Below are 19,040 nucleotides of genomic sequence, written 5' to 3' on the forward strand. Positions count from 1 at the left end.
GGAAAAGGGAAAGTCAGGCTACAAAAATCTCTGAATTTGGAGTCTTGAGTACTTTGTGACAAGATGGACAAGAGGAATGGATTTCGACTAAAAAGAGAGTAAGTTTAGATTAGATATCAGCAGGAAGGGTATTAAGAGGAATTTCTTCCCTGTGAGGGTGGGCAGACCTTGGCACAGGGTGCCCAGAGCAGCTGTTGCTGCCCCTGGATCCTTGGAGGTGCCCACAGCCAGGTTGGACAGGGCTTGGAGCAGCCTGGGACAGTGGAAGCTGTCCCTGCCCATGGCAGGGTGGGGAATGGGATGTTCTGTAGGTCCCCTCTGACCGTAACCATTCTGGGATTCTGTGAAGTATGTTCCAAATTTTAATAATCTGGTTGTTGCACTGCCGTGCTTTCTGCAGCCTATGTACAGACAAATTCAGAAATTGTGGTGTTCTGAAAAATAATTTACCCTTCAGCCACTCAGAATTTTATGCAAACCTCCTAAAACATTTCTGTAGTGGTAATTCTGATTAGTAAGGAGAAAAGCCACGAAGAGGAGCTTATTACATGCAGTGATTGAGAGTCTTGTTGTGATGAATAATTTCTGTAGATTCATTATTGCTCCAGGTATGTTGTCTTTGTGTCTGCTGGACACGGGCAGGGAATATTAATGCAGTGTGTCCCTGCATGCATGGGTGTTCCTGGAGTCCCTCATTAGCCATGCAGCTGCTGCTGTGTTATCTTATCTCAGCATTTATTGCCAACCCCTGCCCTGAACAGAGCCACAGGGATGATTTATGTTGGCTGGAGTACTTGGGATTCAGTTGTGCTTTTGTTAGTGACACATCTGTCCTTAAATTAAAAACCAGGTAACAGCAGTTATTTGGTTGTGTGGTACTGATTCATTATGGTGCATTTTTCATGTTGCTGGGGAAAAGTGAGAGGAGACATCCACATAAAAGTACTGAATTAAACCAAACAAGGTTTGGTTCAATTCACAAAACCTGTTTTCCTTCAAGGGATGGCAAAACTTTTTGGCCCATTCTCTTCTCCCATGTATTTCAGGGTTGCTTCCCTTTGGACTTTATAGTGGGAGCTGGCATTCCAAAGGATATTTTAATTCAGTGTTATGGTCTGGAAAGGGGGCTGGAGCCCCAGGAGAGGCTGAGGGGGCTGGGCAGGGGCTCAGCCTGGAGAAAAGGAGGCTCAGGGGGGACCTTGTGGCTCTGCACAACTCCTGACAGGAGGGGACAGCCAGGGGGAAACAGGGACAGGAGGAGAGGGAACGGCCTCAGGCTGGGCCAGGTTGGACATCAGGAGGAATTTCCTCATGGAAAAGGGTTTTAAACAGTGGAAGGCACTGTCCAGGGAGGGTTGGAGGTGTCCAAGGAAGGGCTGGACGTGGCACTCAGTGCTCTGGGCTGGGGACAAGGTGGGGATTTGGCACAGCTTGGACTCAGTGATCCCTTAAGGTTTATTGCAACATGAATGATTCTATGACTTGCCAAGACAAATGCCATCATTTTGAACATCCCTTCTTCCTTCTTCTTCCCCCAGCTTTTATTGCTGAGCACAGTGCTGTGTGGTCTGGGGTCACTTGGGGTCAGCTGTCCTAACTGGGTCCCCTCCCAATTTCTTACACACTCACAGCCTACTCACTAATGGGATCAGGGTGCCCAGAGAAGCTGTGGCTGCCTCTGGATCCCTGGAAGTGCCCAAGGCCTGGCTGGATGGGGCTTGGAACAACCTGAGACAGTGGAAGGTGTCTCTGCCCATGGCAGGGGGTGGAACAAGGTTGTTATTAAGGTCCCTCCCAACACAAACCATTCTGTGGTGTGAGGAGCAGGAAGGGCTTTGAGCTGTGTAAGCACTGCTCAGCAGTAATGGGAACATCCCTGAGTTATCTGTGCCTGGAACTTTGTGTTCTCAGCACAAATCCCAGGGACAGCCCCATCCTAGCCACTGTGCAGAAAATTAACTCCATCCCAGCCAAGCACTGTGAGCTGTCCAATGGACCTGGACAGGGCAGGACTTGGAGCTTACTGGGACTCCAGAGCTGCAGTGGGATAGTTCCCTGTCACCTTGGAAAGGTCATGGCATTCAGGAGAGCTTCCTGATGGCTGCAGAAAGGCAAATACTGGATCCATTTTCAAAGACTGCCAGGAGGAGGATCTGGGAACAGCAGCTTTACCTTAATTCCTGGGTAAATTACACAGCAAAACCTCCTGGAAACCACTTTTGAGGCTTCTTTTCCATTCCTTGAAGGGGCACAAAGGTAATTTGGAGCAGCCAGCATGGACTCCCAAGGGCAAAAGGTGCTTGATTGCCTTTTGGGAAAGCTGGCAGGGCCTGTGCTGTGCGTGGTGGCTTCGGGGAGACCTTTGACACAGTCCTGTAGCACCTTCAGAGCCACACTGGGGACACATAGACTGATAGCTGGGTGGAAAGTTGGCTGGGCTCCCCAAGTCTGAGTGGTGGGGAGCAGTGCCAGGTGCAGCTGGGAGCTGGGAATCCCTCAGAGCTTGGTGGGTGAGTGCTGCTCCATGGCTCCAGTCACAGCCTGGATGGTGGCATGGGGCTTGTGGCAACTTGAAGGAGAAGTTAAACTGGGGGAGAACATTGACCAGGGTCTGGCAGGAACCTCTGGAAGGTCAGCAAAAGCAAATGCCAAACTCAGGGGCATTCCAGCCTTGAGCAGCCGGCCAGGCTGGGACTCCAGGCTGGAATTTCAATGCCATCCTGGGCAGAAACACTTCCCTGCATGTCTTCACCATTAAAGAGATTGGTCAGGAGTGATTTGTGGACAGTAATTCCTAAATTTCATCTTTATCCTGCCAGCAGTAATGCAATATGCTTATTTATTCCCAGTGCCCCACTAAAAATCATTCTAAACCATTTCAAGTCTGGGATGGTTTAAAAAGAAGACAAGAAAGAATAAATACAAAGAAAATCAACAATATTTGGGGTTGATTAAAGCTGATGGACTGATTTTTGTCACTGAGACAAAACCAGCTGCTCCCCTTTTTCTTTTATTTTCTTTTTTTTATATTGAGAGCTGTCTGTTTTCATGTTTTTAATGGAAAATTTTGGAGTAAGTGTATACTAAAAAGAAAAATCGGGATAGTATTACTTTGGACATGATTGCACACTGAGTGTGTGTGCTCCCAGTGTACATTATAAGCACAAGTTGTAAAGTCATATTTTTCCACTGCTCTGTGTTCTAGCTGTCAGGAATTATCCTTGATCTACTTTCTGGGAAGCTGGAAATTTTTGGGTATTTCAAAATTCACTGATTCATCTTCTCAAGTGGTGTTGGATTGAGTCAGTTTTAACCCAGCTGCAATGTGCTCTGCAATTCTTAGGGAGATTTACTTTGAGAATTTTTGATGGGGTAAATTAATTTCAGGTCAAGGTCAGTCAAAAGGTGTGTTTCTTTAGCCTAATGTTTTTGGGTCTTTTGGGTGTGATATAAGTTTATCTGTTTTTTGAGGCTTTGTATTAATTGTAAGGATTTTAAAATTTCATTAAAATTTTCAAACAATTAGTCTGAATTTTCATAGCCAAAAAACCTACAAACACAAGCTGGTGTCAGGTGAGCTGTATGAATTTTCCAGTTAATACCTTGGGTTTTTCATTATTATCATCATCTTGCATGAGAAATTGTTCCAAATGGGATTCAGGCCTTGCCTGGTTCATTGTTCAGTTTCTCAGCCTTTGAATAGAAATACATTCACAGGTCCAAATTTAAACTCTTCTTTTATTCAAGAGCCCTGAACGTGGAGTGTGTGTTTACGTTTTTGCATAGCTCTGCATGGAATTAAATTTTTATACAGTGACTAATTCACTTGCTGGTTTTCAGGGTGTCACTGGGTTTAACTTTCTGCTGTGCAAGCTGTGTCTTTGATCTTCAGATTTGTACAACTGCACAATATTGGCAGATGGAACATTGTCTTACAAAACACTAATGTGTATTTTAATGTTCTTATATTGATTTTTCATGAAGGTGTGAGCTTTACACATTTCCAGCCCAAGTGGACATCCATGAAATAATTAAACCCATCTGTTTCTCCTGTTTCCCTGTAGGAAAACTTAATGAAATATGATTCTCCACTGACCTGACTCCTTAATTCACATTGTTATGCTCTTCTACAATGGGAATATAAAAAGATACCTCAATATTTCATAGCATCTGTTACCTTTAATGGATATGAGTGATGGAAATACATGCCAGTGGTTGAAATTTGGGGTTGAGAATTTGCAATGAGGGCTCAACACTAGGAAAAGTGTCATTAGCGAAGTGGGGATAGCAGGAAGAGAAGTTTTCTTTTTCCTGCTTTCTTAGAATTCCCTGGTCTCACAGAGCCTGAGCAAGAATGGGAAGGGAATAAATGTATTGCATTAATGTTGACAGGATAAACAAGATACTTAGGAATTACTGTCCACAAACTAAAATGCCTTTTTGGGGACTGCAATTCTGATGTTTCCTGCACTTAGTTAATGGTTACTTTAAGAAAAAGGTGTAAAGGTAAGTGTTAATGCTCCCTAGTTTAAAAAACCACGAAATAATGTTCCTGCTTTCTTGCAGACTCACTAACTCATGTTGTAAAAAGTTACCAGTAGTTAGAGAACATTTTATTACTTCATGGAAACAAATGTTTCCTTATATGGATAGATTTGGAAGTCCGTCCTGAAGGACAATAAGGTTAAGACAATCCCAGCTTTGCACATAAAATCTGGATACACGTGTCAAAGTTTTCACACCGCCCAAGTTCAGAAACTATGATGCATTTATTAGTCAGAATTCTCTTTTCCTCTGCTCAAAATAATTTTCTCCTGGGAAATGTGTTGACTTCTCCCCTTTCATCATGTTTTGTAATCCATTCATAGCTGTCATAGAAGGGTTGCTGTATGAGCTGTCCCAAGGTTCAGAGCAGCTTTGTGTTGGTCCAGGGGAGGGAAGCGCAGTCCCAAAGCCACAGGGAGCACCAAGGAATGCAGACAACTGATCCCAACAGCCTTTCCATGCTTAACCTTCTTCTTCATCCAGCAAAACAAATTTAAATATTGGATACAGCATCTTGCCAGTTATTTCCCCATTTAAAATACAGAACAATATCTAAAACTGAAATATTTCTCATAAGGAGGTGCTGCTGTACAATCCATTCCTGCCAGAGTTTGTGGTTGATCCAATTCCAAGATTTCAGTTGGGATTGGGAGTCAGTTTGATTCCCATGTTATTTTGTAATCCTACACAAGGGCTGGTTGAATGTTTTCGTTTTTCCTCTCTGGTGCAAAACTTGTAATGTAGAAAGTTTTTGGGGATATCTGGAGCTTCCTGCTTGTCACAGTAATTGTTTTGCAATTAATTTAAGAGGAATTTGGTTTGAATGGGGTGGGGAAAAAGCTCAGGTGAAATACACAACTTCATATCCAGGTTTGGTGTAACTCAGCCCTGATTCTATGTTTTGAAATGCAGTTAGCTGAGAATTGGAAAATAACTTTGTTTACCTAAGGTGTTCCCAGATTTCAGTTCCAAAGACTGGCACTTGTTTTCTTCTACCTCTTCAATATTGATAACACATTTTGGTTATTCCTTGGAGTTATTTGTGCAGTTCTTTGTACTTCTGATAGAAAAGTGAGCCTTTTCAGAGGAATATTGTGGTTTCTAAGTGTTTGTTAAACTGATTGGGATATTGGATTTTGGAACAGGAGATGCTAAAAGAAATTGGGTTATAATACTAGCTGGAATACTTGGAATGCTTTACAAAGGAAATTCATTCACAGGCATCTCAACTGACTTCACTTGTTCCTATCAAGGTGTTTCATATGGGAATCACACAGCCTTTGGAACCCACCTGGGCTACACAAGGGGGATTTGGGAAGTTTAACTGTTGGAGCTGGAATATGGCCAGATCTCTTGGGCTGTCATTGGTCTGGGAAGAATTTTAAGCAATCATGATGCATTTAAACTTTTACATCCTGTTAGGGAAGCTGAGCCTGTAGCATGTGGATGGATACTCTTCATGGATGAAATGGAGTAGGCAGGAATAAAAGGAGCCTGTCCAGACTCCTTTTTATTGAGTTAACTTAATTAGAGGATGTTCCTGAGGTGTAGTTTTTTTTTTTTTTATTGGCATGTCACCAGAGTTATTGTGTAACTAATTTAAATATAATTAGATTTTTTTTGTGCTTATGGTGTAGCCTTAAGCTGAGTAGTTTGTGGTATAGCTTAAAGAAAACACCTCTGATCAAAATAAGTCTGAAGAAAATTAAGTAAGTCTGTCTAGATACATAAAGTCAAACGCTGTTCTGTGCTCCCAAATAGTCCTCCCTTGGCTGTACCACTGGAAAGCTGACGAGCTTTCATTAAGAAAATGCTATTTATGCCTGGGAACTGAGTAGTCCTGGGAACTGAGTTTGCCCAATAAAACTTGGAAATTCAGCCATCACACATGTGAAGTCCACACACAATCGTTGCTGGGCTACTGATGTGCACTTGTCAAACCATTTCCCTTTTTTGTTGCTGTTTCACTCTGCAGACTGTCCAGCAGAAGCTCCTTTTAAAGTAAATTATTGAATTTGTAGAGTTTTGCTCTCTGTTTTAATGGATTTTGACTAAATTATTGAATTTGGAGTGTTTTGCCTAATGTTCTAACTGAATTTCTTTGCTTTTCTTTCAGAGCATTCAGTCAGAAAAGAGCTGCAATTGAGAAAGAATATGCACAGGTAGGTTCTGGAATAATTTTGATGGCTGAGACATTGTTCTGTTGGGATGATTTATTAATCAGCAAATTACTATGGTGTATCTTTTTATCATTGATCTTTTCCATAAGTTACTTTCCATGAAATGTGTTGAAGTTCTGAATCAGTTTAATTTATACAGGACTTAGGCCCATTCTGTATTTTCATGTAATTTGACTTGAGGAAGTTCTCGAGTACAGAAAACATTTTTAACATTTTTTTCCCAATTGTTGTAAAGTCAAACTCCATGTGGTTTTCTCAGAAGTCAGTGTGAAATTTGAGTGAAAGGTAAAATCAGGTCAATTAGAGGGAGAGGAAATGTTCTGGCTTACTTGATCCAAAATAAATTTAAATTCACATTCTTCAGTAAGAGCAGCTTCCCATTCATCTGAAATAAAAGCGGATTTGGCCTCATGCTTGTGATAGGAGTGGAATGAATTTTGATTTGTTTGTGAGAAAAGAGGGAGGATTGCTTTTTCTCCCCCAGTCCAAAATTAGAAAGCATCTAATAAGGGGCAGCTGCCTGTTTAATTTACAGTAAAGGCTCTTGGAGCTTAAGTCCAAGTACAACAGATTAAAAATACATTAATTTATTTTAAAATAGATTAAAGGTAGAATAAAATCCAAGGGAGTGAGCTCGTGGAGCTCAGTATGCCATAAATCCAACTGGAGATATGCCTGACGTGGAATGTGAGAACACAAGCTGTCACCAGGCTGCTTCCAAGTGCAGTTTGTAGATGTCATGTTAAACATCCTTTCAGTCCCCAGTGCTGCATCACCCCCAAAATACACAGAGCAAACTTGTTCTGGGGCCAGGCTTCACTGTCAGCTGGGAAAAGATGATTCCTGTGCCTGTGATGGATGGGTTTTTAGTGCTGGATTTTCTGCTTGTCTTCTCAGCCTAAAACCCATCTGAAAACCCTTCCTACACCACATGGAATTTGTGCTGAATTAAACCCACTCACTGACATTATTGCCATAAGTTATTGGTGCTCCCATTCTTCCTCCAGATATGGTTTACCTTGGCAAGTATCAATTCCATTGGCAGTTGTATTAAATTTGATTAAATACCTGAATTTTTCAATGATGGTGCCTCCTGAAACTGAGGTTAAAAATGTGTGTTCTTGAGTGATTTTTTAAAATGATGTAGAAAATTTAACACCAGTTCTTAACACATTTATCCATTAGACACTGGGAATGTCTTTTATATGCAGAGACACAACAGTCACTGCATTTAGGGAATAGTCCTGATAAGTTGGAAAAATAATTACACTGCGCTTCAGAAAGCTCCGACCTAACAACTGAGGCTTTCAGCTCCTTGGATTTAAACCCCCCCAGCTTTGCAGCAATGCAGCTGCAGCATTTGAGATTCACTGAATAGCTCTTTCTATGAATGAAGTCTTGTGGGATCGCTTCCTTGGATTGCTGATAAGTGCACAGCTCCAAAACAATGTTGGATGCTTCTTCTAAAAGGATTTCTGTTTTGGAGGTGGTAATAAAATTTCACATAAAGCCTTTTGGGGAGAGAAGTTGTGCTCCAAATAAATGGGAAGTTGCATTCATCAGCAATGGGATATTCCTTTTAAACCAGTTCTAAAGGGAGCTGGAAATGCTCAGTAGTTTATGAAGCCAGACTTTTAAACCTTTTCACAGATTCTCTCCAAATGCCTCTTGTCACCTTAGGGAATTTGGAATATTCTGACATCTGACTTTTTTTTGCCAAGTGAGAAGCAGTGGAAGGCTGGCCAATGAAAATCAGTTTCCCAGAGCTGAAGGCTTTGTTGGTTTAAAAAAAATTGTAGGTTGGTGCCCTGCACTTGGGTGCCAAGTTTCTAAACACAGAGTGCTTTTGTTGGGAGCAGGAGAACCTGTCCAAAGGCAAGTGAAACACCCCAGCCCAGTGTTTATAACTTGCCCCTAATTACATGGTAAGTGGTGCAAATGTATGTGATGAATTACAGGGCCTGGATTTAAATTTCCCTGCTCTTATTTTGTCCAGGTTATTTTGCGTTGTGTTTTCACCTGTTGCCTTGAAGGTTTTTGGAGCTGTTTTTTGCCTATTGCCCATCTCCAGTGGGTTCTTTCCTGGCTTTTCTAGGCTGTGCCATGGTATAAATGGGAGAAGGATCCAGTGTATCAGCAATTCTGCAGATTTCTAGTGATCAGTTGGGATTCTGCACTCAGCTCTTCCACTTGTATTTTTGGTCCTGCATTATTTAATACATGCTCAGAGGGTTACCTTAATATTCAGAAATGAGAGCTCAGAAAGGTTCTCATTTCCCACTAACAGTATGCCTGCTAATAGCATTTAAATTGCAATTTTATATTGTTATTATTAGCTATTCTCCATGATTAATAAGCGACCTGAAATCAGTGCCTGAGAATACTCTTATGGTGAAAAAACAGTTTACTGAATGTGTGCTTTTGCTGCTACCTCCAAAAAAAACCTGTTTTACCCAGCATGTTTAATAGGTAAAATGTTGGTTTGGGGTTTTTTTTTCTTGAGATTATAAATACATTTCTGCTGCAGTTACTATTATTTCACACTTTTAACTCAAGAGACCAGTCTCTCACAGTCTGGGAACACACAGATGACCTTCCTTGTCATGTTTTGGTTTTGCTTGATGTTTCATTATCATTGTTTCAGAGTAAAACGTGACTCCAGGCAATCAGCATGGCCTGGCCCCTTGGAATTTGCAAGTAACCTCAAGGAGGTTGAGTTTCCCTGCATGCTAATGAGTTTCTAATTGTAGTACCTCAACCAAATGCACTGATGTTCTACAAAAAGGTGGGAGAGCCCATTCCCTGAGCTACATTTCAAGTGAGCCACAAGTAGAAGTGTCTGTTCAGTTTTTCTTTTTTAAAGAGGCAGTAATTGTTAGGATTTTTTTCTCCTCTCTGTGTTTTTTATAGGTTAAATTAACAATGAAGAGCTGTGGGTGCTCAGTAGAACCAGCTTATCTGTCATCAGGAGGGGACAGGGCACTCGGTGTTGATTGCTTTGTCTGTGGCACTGAGAAACTTCATGCATTTAAAACATTTTCAAATGTGGAGAAGAGAAAAGAAAATTTAATGTTGTTTATAGCCACAAAGTCCTGTTGGCAGCTGCTCATATCCATGGTAGTGGTCACGAGAGGAGCCTTAAATAAGATGAAATGGATGTGAGAGGGAAAAGCAGCTGGAGGTGGAGTGAGAGGAGCAGGATAGGTGGGGAGGTGGATGTAAGCAGACACCATGGTCACCCTTACCCATTTCCCTCGCCCTGTGTCTCACCAGACCTAGAAAACACACTCATTTCAAGACATCAGAATATATGCATTAATAGTTCCTAAAAAATTACAATATTCTTATGGCAGTTTTTGTCTATGTAATGTGTGCATGTGTATACATAATATATAAAGCAGATAATAAATAAACATAACATGATTTATTTTCTATCTTTATATATGTATTTTATATATAATTTATTTATATATTTGCTAGAATGTACTGGCTTTCCTTTGTTTAAAAACAAAAGAGCTGACCATTTTTTTACCATGTTCTAACAGGGTGTCAAGCTGCTCAGTGGCCTTTTGAACAATTTTTCAGAGGATTAAAATCATAAGGGTTAAAATCAGACATTGTCACCATGTCTAGTAACTTCTACCATGGCTCATTTTTTTTCCTTTGCTGTTCTTTATCCTGTATTCCAACACTTTGTGAAAATTAACTTTATCATGTGAAGACTGGAAAGGTGATGGTATTTCCCTCATAAGGAATGAGAGAAATTGAATGAATTTTAGCCAAAATACCACAAATCTCTGATAGAATGGATACCAAACTTTTGAAAATACACTGGTTTATTGGAGTGTTTCAGTGGTGACTGTAGGAGCAGGAGGATGGCAGACACTGCTCAGGAACAGCTGGGAGATTTGGGAATGGTACTGGGAAGCTCTGTAAATAGAGCCCTGTCAGCATGGGACCCCAGTCACCTGGGTTGATTCCTACATCCCACCAGGCAAAACAGCTGCAGCCTGGAAAACACAGCCTTACAACAGGCTTGGAATACAAAACAAAAATTCCAGGGTGAAGCAAATTCTTTCCTCTGCCTCCAAGCCACGGAACCCCTGGAGCGGCAGGAAAAAATAACTTGAGGTACCTGCCCTGCAAAGGCAGCAAGCAGCTTTCCATGAGATCATTGCCTGCAGTCTGGGCAGAATGGGTTGGATTTTTTAATCCCAAAGGATGCAGGAGGTTGCTGTGGGAGAGCAGGAAGAGATTGTGGATTTTAAGGGTGGGTCCCCGACTTGGGGACAAACAAGGAGCAGCCGTGGGTTGACTGCTCAGGAGCTGTTTTGTTAACAGATGAACTTAAGTTACTTGTTTCTTCCTGTGAGGATGATTTTAGAGTTGCTGCAGTGCTAAACCTCCCTCTAGAGTATTTCTGTATTACTTATGACATTTTGTCTTGGTTTTGTTTTATGGTGAAATTGATGACTTTTGTAGTCAAGCAGCAATTTAAAAAAACCTAGGAAATCAGGTTTTGTGTGTGTATGGAAGATGTATTTTTAAGACTTAGGACACTTCATCTTTTAGGGAATTGGGATCTTCTGTATTCCAGATCCTGTGAGGAGAGTTTAGTTTGTAATTAGCTGATATGCAGAAACTAGGTTGGTTTTTCTTTTATCTCAGGCTTATCTTTGGAAGGAATTTAGCTGTCATTCTGTGATTTCTCTACAGAGAAACTTTCACTTGTAGTACATGAGTGGATTATGTTGAAATTTCCATCCTGGGTATCCTGAGCTGAATGACTCCTGTATCTGGATATGTTTGATAGCAATTAATTTGAAAGACAACAAATTGCTTTGAAACCCATCTGTGTATTTATTATATTTTCAAACTTTCTGTAGGAAACAGTAGGAAAAACTCAGAGTGAAATCTTTTTCCAGGAATGAGCTCACTGAGTGTCTGCAAGTGTTGGTTTGTGTCTGTTTCAAAAGACAGGCAAAATATTCCAACCCCAACCAAACAAACCCAGCCTGTAAGAAGTGACCCTGGAGGCCTGAGGTGCTCCCTGTGCACCACTCAGAAGTGTGGCAGAGCTTTGAGGTGCCTTCTTCCTACTTTATTGGTAGTGTTGCAAACCATTTTAGCAGGCATTCCGTGTGTTGGTTTAATTGCATATGAAAACCATGGTTCTGTCCACCAGTGCTGGGGACTGTTCTCCTCCCAGCCCAGAGCCTGGAGGAGACTTTGTGCTGGTATTTATCCATAAAGTTCCATTTTTTTCCCAGTGGTGGCTGTGTGAATGTGGCACCTCTTTCTCTTAGCAGAGTTAATTTCTTGCCTGTGCAGAGAGAACACCTACTGAAATCCTACAATCCAAGGTCTGACTTGAATATTCCACCTTTCCTGCTGTAGGAATTTCTATAGGAGAAGGCAGCAGACCCAGGGAATGTTTGTGTGTGACTTTATTTTGGATGTTGCTGCCTGAAGCTTGGTTGGCACATCTGCTTGGGGAGTGGGAAAAGCTGTATCCAAGAAACCTCTGGATCCAATAGCAAAAATGCCAGAGCCATTCAGGCCTACTCCTGCACTGAGTGGTGTTGCCCCATGGATCCTTAGGGCTGTGAGGCTCCTCTTCTTCCTTCTTTTGGAATCTTGCTGTGGTTGATCCCATTTGTCACAGACAACCATGTCAGGCAGGTTTGTTGTAAACCAACTCTGCTGCTTTCCATGGGCTTCCTCCTGCTCTTCCATGAACTCTGCAAACCAGGGAGGGTGGGGAGCCTTCAGAAGGGGCTGATACTTGCTTGGAGATGATGTCTTTGGTTGATACCCATTAATTGTTCCCTGTGAGGGCGGTGAGGCCCTGGCACAGGGTGCCCAGAGCAGCTGTGGCTGCCCCTGGATCCCTGGAAATGTCCAAGGCCAGGCTGGACAGGGCTTGGAGCAGCCTGGGATAGTGGAAGGTGGTGGCAGGGGGTGGCACTTGATGATCTTCAAGGTCCCTTCCAACCCAAGCCATTCTGGCATTTGCTGACTTAATTTAGGATATTTCTTTTGGATAATCACTGATGTTTTCTAAATGAGCTTTGGATTCATTAGGTAAAAAAAACTCAGAGTAAGGCTTATGAGCACTTAAAGTCTTTGTTCCTTGCCATATCCCTGAAAAATCTCATGTTTGGTGTGGAATGCCTGTGATTTCAGATACACCTGGAGCCAGGGCTGTTTTCTTAGTTTAAGTGTCAGCACGACTAACTTTCCATTTTTTGGGAGAGGATCCCAAGTGGTAGCACTTCCCAGTCACTATGGAGATCATGCATATTGATGGCCTGGTTTGGTCTTTTCAGCCATGGTGGTGCACAATACATCAGCAGAACTTGATGTTTCCAGAAAGAAAACACCTGCCTGGTACTACCTTTGGATTATGTTCTCCATTCAAAGCACTGGGATATCCATAAGCAGGGCAGGAAAATGAAGTGTAGGACCCCGTGGCTATTCAGGCCATTCTTCCCAAAAAACCATGGAGAATCAGTGGCCGTGAAGGCCACAAAGACTGAGCTGCTCCATTTCATAAATGGTTAGGAACACTATTGTGAATTTTAGAATAACTTGTAGAGACAAGTTTGACAAATCAGATGTTATAATGGGATTATTGATACTATTCTGCACTTGTCACAGTTCAACCTCTTAGTGCACGTTTCCCTTTTTTCCCCCAAACAAGAAGCTCTTTAGAATTCTCTATATTAAATGTCCATTTAACATTTAATATAATATACTTTGCCTGGAACAAAGACTGTGGGTCTATGAGTGACATTCCAAACAATATTATCGTTGACCTCTTTTTATGTAGATTTTGCATTCAGTTGTTCTTGTACTTTTCTGTCTCCACGTCAGAACTTAAAGTGGGGAAAAGTGGGATATCTGATTTTGGTCTTGTCTCACTGGTCGTTCTGTTAGAAGAAAAATGAAAATGCCCTACACTGCAGCATTAGTCCATTTAAAAAGAATTTTAAAAGTCAGCCTTTTAAAAATGCTAAGCTATCTGCTACAGTTTTTATGGAATTCTTTAGGTTAAAATAATATTTCTCTAAGAACAGAGGAGGACTGTCAGCTTCTATTTTCAGTGAAAACATCTAGTTCCTTATAAAGGGGCTGCTAAGCTTAGAATTACTCTATTCCTACAAAGAAAGCCCTTCATAAAGAAACCCCCATTTTTTGCTGAACTGATGCAAGCAAGTTTCTCTGAGCCTGCTTTTAGCTGTTATTTTTCTTTCCGATTACTGCGCTCAGAAGCATCCAGAGCCTGGAATTTGGATCCTTGTAAGTGGCTCTGCTTGCAGATGAAAAACTTTATTCTTCAGAGCTGCTTTTGCTTGGCCATGCAGCCCCACCAGTGAGCCAGGCAGCGGATCCTGCAGCCTGTGGGGTTATCCATGAGTTCCTTCTGTGGGCATCGTTTTTCCTCTGCTGCCTCAGTTTTTCTCAAGCTACCCCAGTGTTTCAGTTCTTTCCTAACATATTCAGCCCTTCAGTCATCCTTCCCAGCAGCTGCTTTTCTTTTTCGTGGGATTTAAGAGGGCAGGCAAGTCACAACCCAAGGCTTTCAAAATATGCACAGTGGAAACTTTGGGCGTCTGAAGTAGCAGCAGCAGCAGCAGCGCTGAGTCATGAGTCCGTACCAGCCAAGGCTGCTCCACCTCTCTTTGGGCTCCTTTTCCACCTCTTTCCTTATATCTTGTCCTGGGAGTTCAATACTCTTTCATTTCCTAGCTCTGCACAACTCATACACATCTCAGAGTTCTTTGGATGGAGGAGATTCCTGTTCCAACCTCCTTTACCACGCTGTAGTTTGGTGAGGCCCTTATCGCTTTGAAACTTGGAAAATCTTGAAGCATCTTGGTACCCAAACTGCATCCCTCAGGAAAAACATGTCACTGTTCTCAGAGAGAACCCAGGCCTTGCCTGAGCCACCTCCTTGGCCTTTTTCCCTGCTCCATTTTCCAGTCCCCTGGTAATGGTGGTGCCATGCTCTCCTCCCAGCTTTTGGGTTGGTATCAGTTCCTCAGGAAATGCATCCTGGTTTGCAGACCACTGCTGGACAGGGCTGTGCAGGGATCTACAAGCAGTCAAACACCCAGGAACGCTCTGGATGTGGGTTTGGGGGTGTTTGTTTGGGGATTTTTAAATCCCTAAAGCTTCAAGGTAAGAAGGCAAATATTTGATGCATGACCATCACCCCCATCATCCCTTGTATTTTCTAGTGGGCCATAAACAACTCAAAAGCTGTTTTTCTCTCAACTTTCTTTTCCCTTTCTTTTGCATTTCTGCACCTTCTCTTTTAACCTTGCATTTGTTCTGGAGCTATCAATTGAAAATAAAATTCCTTTGTATCCAACATAACTCTGCCTCTATACCTAATAATAAGCACCTTCTCTGTTACAATCAAAAGACCATAACTTAGGGTAAAGCAGAAATCAGTGGTTTGCCTGAAAATGGTACTCAGGAGAGTGTAATTAAAAATAAAATTATTATTATTATTATTATTATTATTATTATTATTATTATTATTAAAGGAAAGGGGTTTTTTTAAATTATTGATTTTAAAAAACAACCTACACAGAAATAAAAGTGTGGAGAGTGTTACTTTGTGTTGATTTCATTTGGTTTATTCAGCTGACTAAATTTTCTCCAGTTCAGCTGGTTCAGCTGGTTGTCAAATGTTGGGCACACAGAGGTAATTCATAGGAGATGGTGTTCCTTTTTTCTCTAGGACTTTGAAAGACTGTTTGATTGCACCCCCTGCACAGTAACTAAAGTGGTTTTGGGCTATGTGCGACTGTATTTTAGGTAGTGACATTTCTGAAAAGTTATTCTTCCTTTTGTCTCAGACATTTATTTTACTGTTGAAAAGGTTTCCACTGGTTAAATAAATTTAAAAAAAAAAGGGAGAAGAGCTCATTTTATTTCCTGTTCAATAATTGAACACCTAAACTTGTGTTCACACTGTAAAAAGGACTGAACATGGGTTTGCAGGAGCAGCCTGTTATCCTTTCCATTCTAGAGCAATCCCCAACCCCAGGGATCCAGATTTCATGTTGGACCCTCAGCAGTTCATTAGAGGGATGTAAGGAAAACTGGGCAGAGCTTCTTGGCTACTGAAGCTGTTTATCTTAGGGGACTATTTAAAGGGTAAAGTAGATGTGTTCTTAACTATTTTTAAAAACTATACTCCCTTCTTCCTCTTTCCAGCCTTGGAAGTTTGCTTTCAGACCTGGATAAACCAGGATGTGTTGACAGCTCAAAAAAAAAACAACAACCAACAGAGAATGTTTTAAGTCAAATCTCCCCTAAATGATTATTCAGTGTCAGACCCTGCAGCCACAGTGGGTGACTTGTTCAGTTTTATACAGATAAAGGCCTTTAGCCAGCTTTCACTCCCAAAAAAAAGAGGAGGGAGAAAGGAAGCCATCAACGTTTAGATCCTAGGATCTCAATTATTTCTGAGAGCTCTCCAAAACTGCTGTCTCAAACATTTATTGTTCTGTTTCATGGTGTGTGGGGCCAGCAGTAGAGCTCAGCTGGGTCATTCCCTTCCACATCGTGTTAGGAGGAATAAATAGCAATGTTTAAATATCTTGGTGCTTTAGATAAGGAAAAATGCTTGTCCAGCTGGATTCTGGAAAACTGTAGGTGGCTGGCATCCCATATAGATGATGGGCTCCACTTGATTACTGGGTTGGTGCTATTTTATTTTAGTAGTGTTTGGTTGTTACTCATTAAGTTACTTATTAATCAGTTTTCTGGGTTTTTTTTTTCCATGGAAAATAAAGTAAGCCAGTGCAACAAGTTTTATATTGGGAGATTTTGGTATATTTAAAAATCAATTAACTTCTGTCTTATTGAGAAAATATTTTAAAATTTGATGGGTAAGTTAATGACATCAACATTAGAAAACACTAATGAGGGGAAAATCCAGTGTAGGTGTAGTGCAGGAACAGAGCCTTAACATAGATTTACATTTTAATTTATAGATGTAAAGCATTCTTTTCAGTCACCAGAATTGTGTTGATGATGGCATAGAGTTATTCCTGCTATCCCTTGTTTAATTTTCAATATTACTCCATATTTTTTGCTAGGCAGATATCCTGCCTGCTGCTCATTTCTCTAGCAATATACTCTTCACTGCCTTTTGCAGTTTAAAGGGTAGTTTCTTCTATTTTCAACAAAAATAAAAGCATATTTCATACTGGTTGCAAACAGAAACTAATTGAGTAGGAGGAAGCCTACACATTTACGAAAAAAACCATCTCAGCACTGGTTTTCTTAGCTCTGCTTGTGTCCAAATATGGCTCAGAGGTTTTTTTTTTACTTTCACAAACCATAAGGAGGTAATTTTAAAAAAACCAAAAATACTGAGGGCCGGTTACATTTTTTGAGATGTGAAATTTGTGAGCTCCTGGGTTTCCTGGATTTATTTCTCTTCAGGATGCCAGATAGATCTGTGTTTGCTTTTTGATTGTCTATCCAAATAGGCTGGCCAAAAATTTGCATTTTTCCTATCACATGGGGTTTTCTTGTATTTATAGCAGCATCTTGAAAGATATTTTCTGTCTCGTGTTGGTTTTCTGGTTTTGTTTTGAGAAATTTTTTTCCTGATAATTTATGTTCACCTAAGGTAGAGCAAAGCATCTCTATGAATGCCCTCCAGTAAATGTGGTTGGGAATGGAATTTGTAAGCAGGATTATTTTTTCTGTGTTCATAAAAGTGAATAATGCAGATAATTCACTGGCTACCTTTTTAAAAAGAGTTTTCAATTATACAGCTATTACCAGGTGCAATGATGTTAAAATTGTTTATTTTTATATAAGAATAATAATATAAGCTCTTAAATATAATAAAGGGGTTGTGGAGCATCATGAACAGCTGGAATACATCAAAATGTTTATTTTTGATTATTCTTGTAGCCTGCAGTTGTGTGTTAAACCTTTAGGAAGCAAAATCCCCTCCCATAACAAAATCTGGAAATGTGATCCAAGGTGCAGGCAGCTTCTGGGAAGTCTCCTGCAGAAGGGTTTTGGTTGAGGGTTCCACCAAGAATTCTTAGAAATACCTTGGAGAAATACTGAGATGTTGCTAAAACTACATCCTGTCACTTTTTTTTTCCCCTGCAAAGAGTTCTCTACTTGTTCCATAGGAAAAGAACAAAAAACATACGGAAGGAATATTGAATATATGTGGTAGAAATAAAATAACAAAGAATTTGATGATCCTTGTGACTCCAAACACCCAGTATTCTATGATGCAAGATTAAAAAAATTATTATTTCTGACTTCAAAGCTGATTTCCTTTATAGCAATAAAGCAATAGCACACCAATAAATGGTAAAAATTGTGGGGTTGGGCTGGGTGGGTTGTGCTTATTTTTTAGCAGTGGGTCTTGTCACCTTCTTTATGGTGACCTTCACGATTGTAACATGACTCCTTAGTTTCTTAAAACTTCTTTCTGAGGAAAAATCCATGAGAAAAAGGGTTTTTGCTGTGTGTTAGTAAATTGAGCTCCTGAATCTTAAAAAAACCCACCCTCACACTACATATTTTGCAAGTTCGTATGGCTTATCTACTGGTATTGTTTGGGTTTTTCCCCTATGTGTGTCAGGCACAAAGAAATGAGGCAAAGAACTTGTGAAGGAGAAATGCTGCAAACAACCTTGTGGGAAATAATTTCAGTTCCTAAAAACGTGTGTTCTTCTTGGGAAGCCACAGAGCTGAAGTGAGGCTCAGCTTCCAAATGCAGCTATTGAATGTCTCTAAATTTGAGTCATATTGTTAAAAATAAAATACTCTCTGCTTCACAAAAAATTCTTTTCACTCAGCAGTGATATTTTCCTCTCTAAGTTGTAAAATTCCACCAGCTCCAATCCTGCCAGCGTTGTATATAACAGGAATAAACAGATTTTCTCTTTCAGGCACTTTCTGATGCCATGTTTGACAGAGTCTCTCCCTGATTATTCTTGCAGTTTATCCAGGTTCAGGAGCGTGAAATGTTTGCTGATTCATGGCAGGATTAGGATGTGCTGAGGAAGCACTGCTGGAATTTGGCCTTGCTGAGAGCAGGGATGTGGCCTGGCTGCTGATGGAATCAGCCTGTGGGAATTCTGCTGCTCTGATACATTCAGAACTTCTGGGTATTTTATGTTGGGGTTTTGTTTCTCACAGTATCTAAAGCTTTAAGTGTTCCTCACATTTAAATAGCATTTTCCAGCAGAAATAATAGAACATCTGAGTGAGTGTGTGTCCAAGCCCATCCCATAATTCTGTCTGGTTTTCCTTTTC

General features: G+C 40.8%; 1 protein-coding gene across 4 annotated transcripts in view; it reads left to right on the plus strand.

Moving 5' to 3' along the window:
* Window positions 1-19,040, plus strand: part of FCHSD2 (FCH and double SH3 domains 2) — a 120,604-nt gene that overhangs the window by 19,672 nt on the left and 81,892 nt on the right. For all 4 annotated transcript variants that reach the window (XM_071417892.1, XM_071417893.1, XM_071417891.1 and 1 more), the window contains exon 3: window positions 6,662-6,707. In XM_071417892.1, coding sequence (XP_071273993.1) covers window positions 6,662-6,707 — 46 coding nt within the window. The remainder of the gene's footprint in view (window positions 1-6,661; window positions 6,708-19,040) is intronic.

The sequence above is a fragment of the Agelaius tricolor genome, unplaced genomic scaffold (genome assembly GCF_023055355.1).
Source record: "Agelaius tricolor isolate 1412-34295 unplaced genomic scaffold, bAgeTri1.0.p SCAF_71, whole genome shotgun sequence".
NCBI lineage: Eukaryota > Metazoa > Chordata > Aves > Passeriformes > Icteridae > Agelaius > Agelaius tricolor.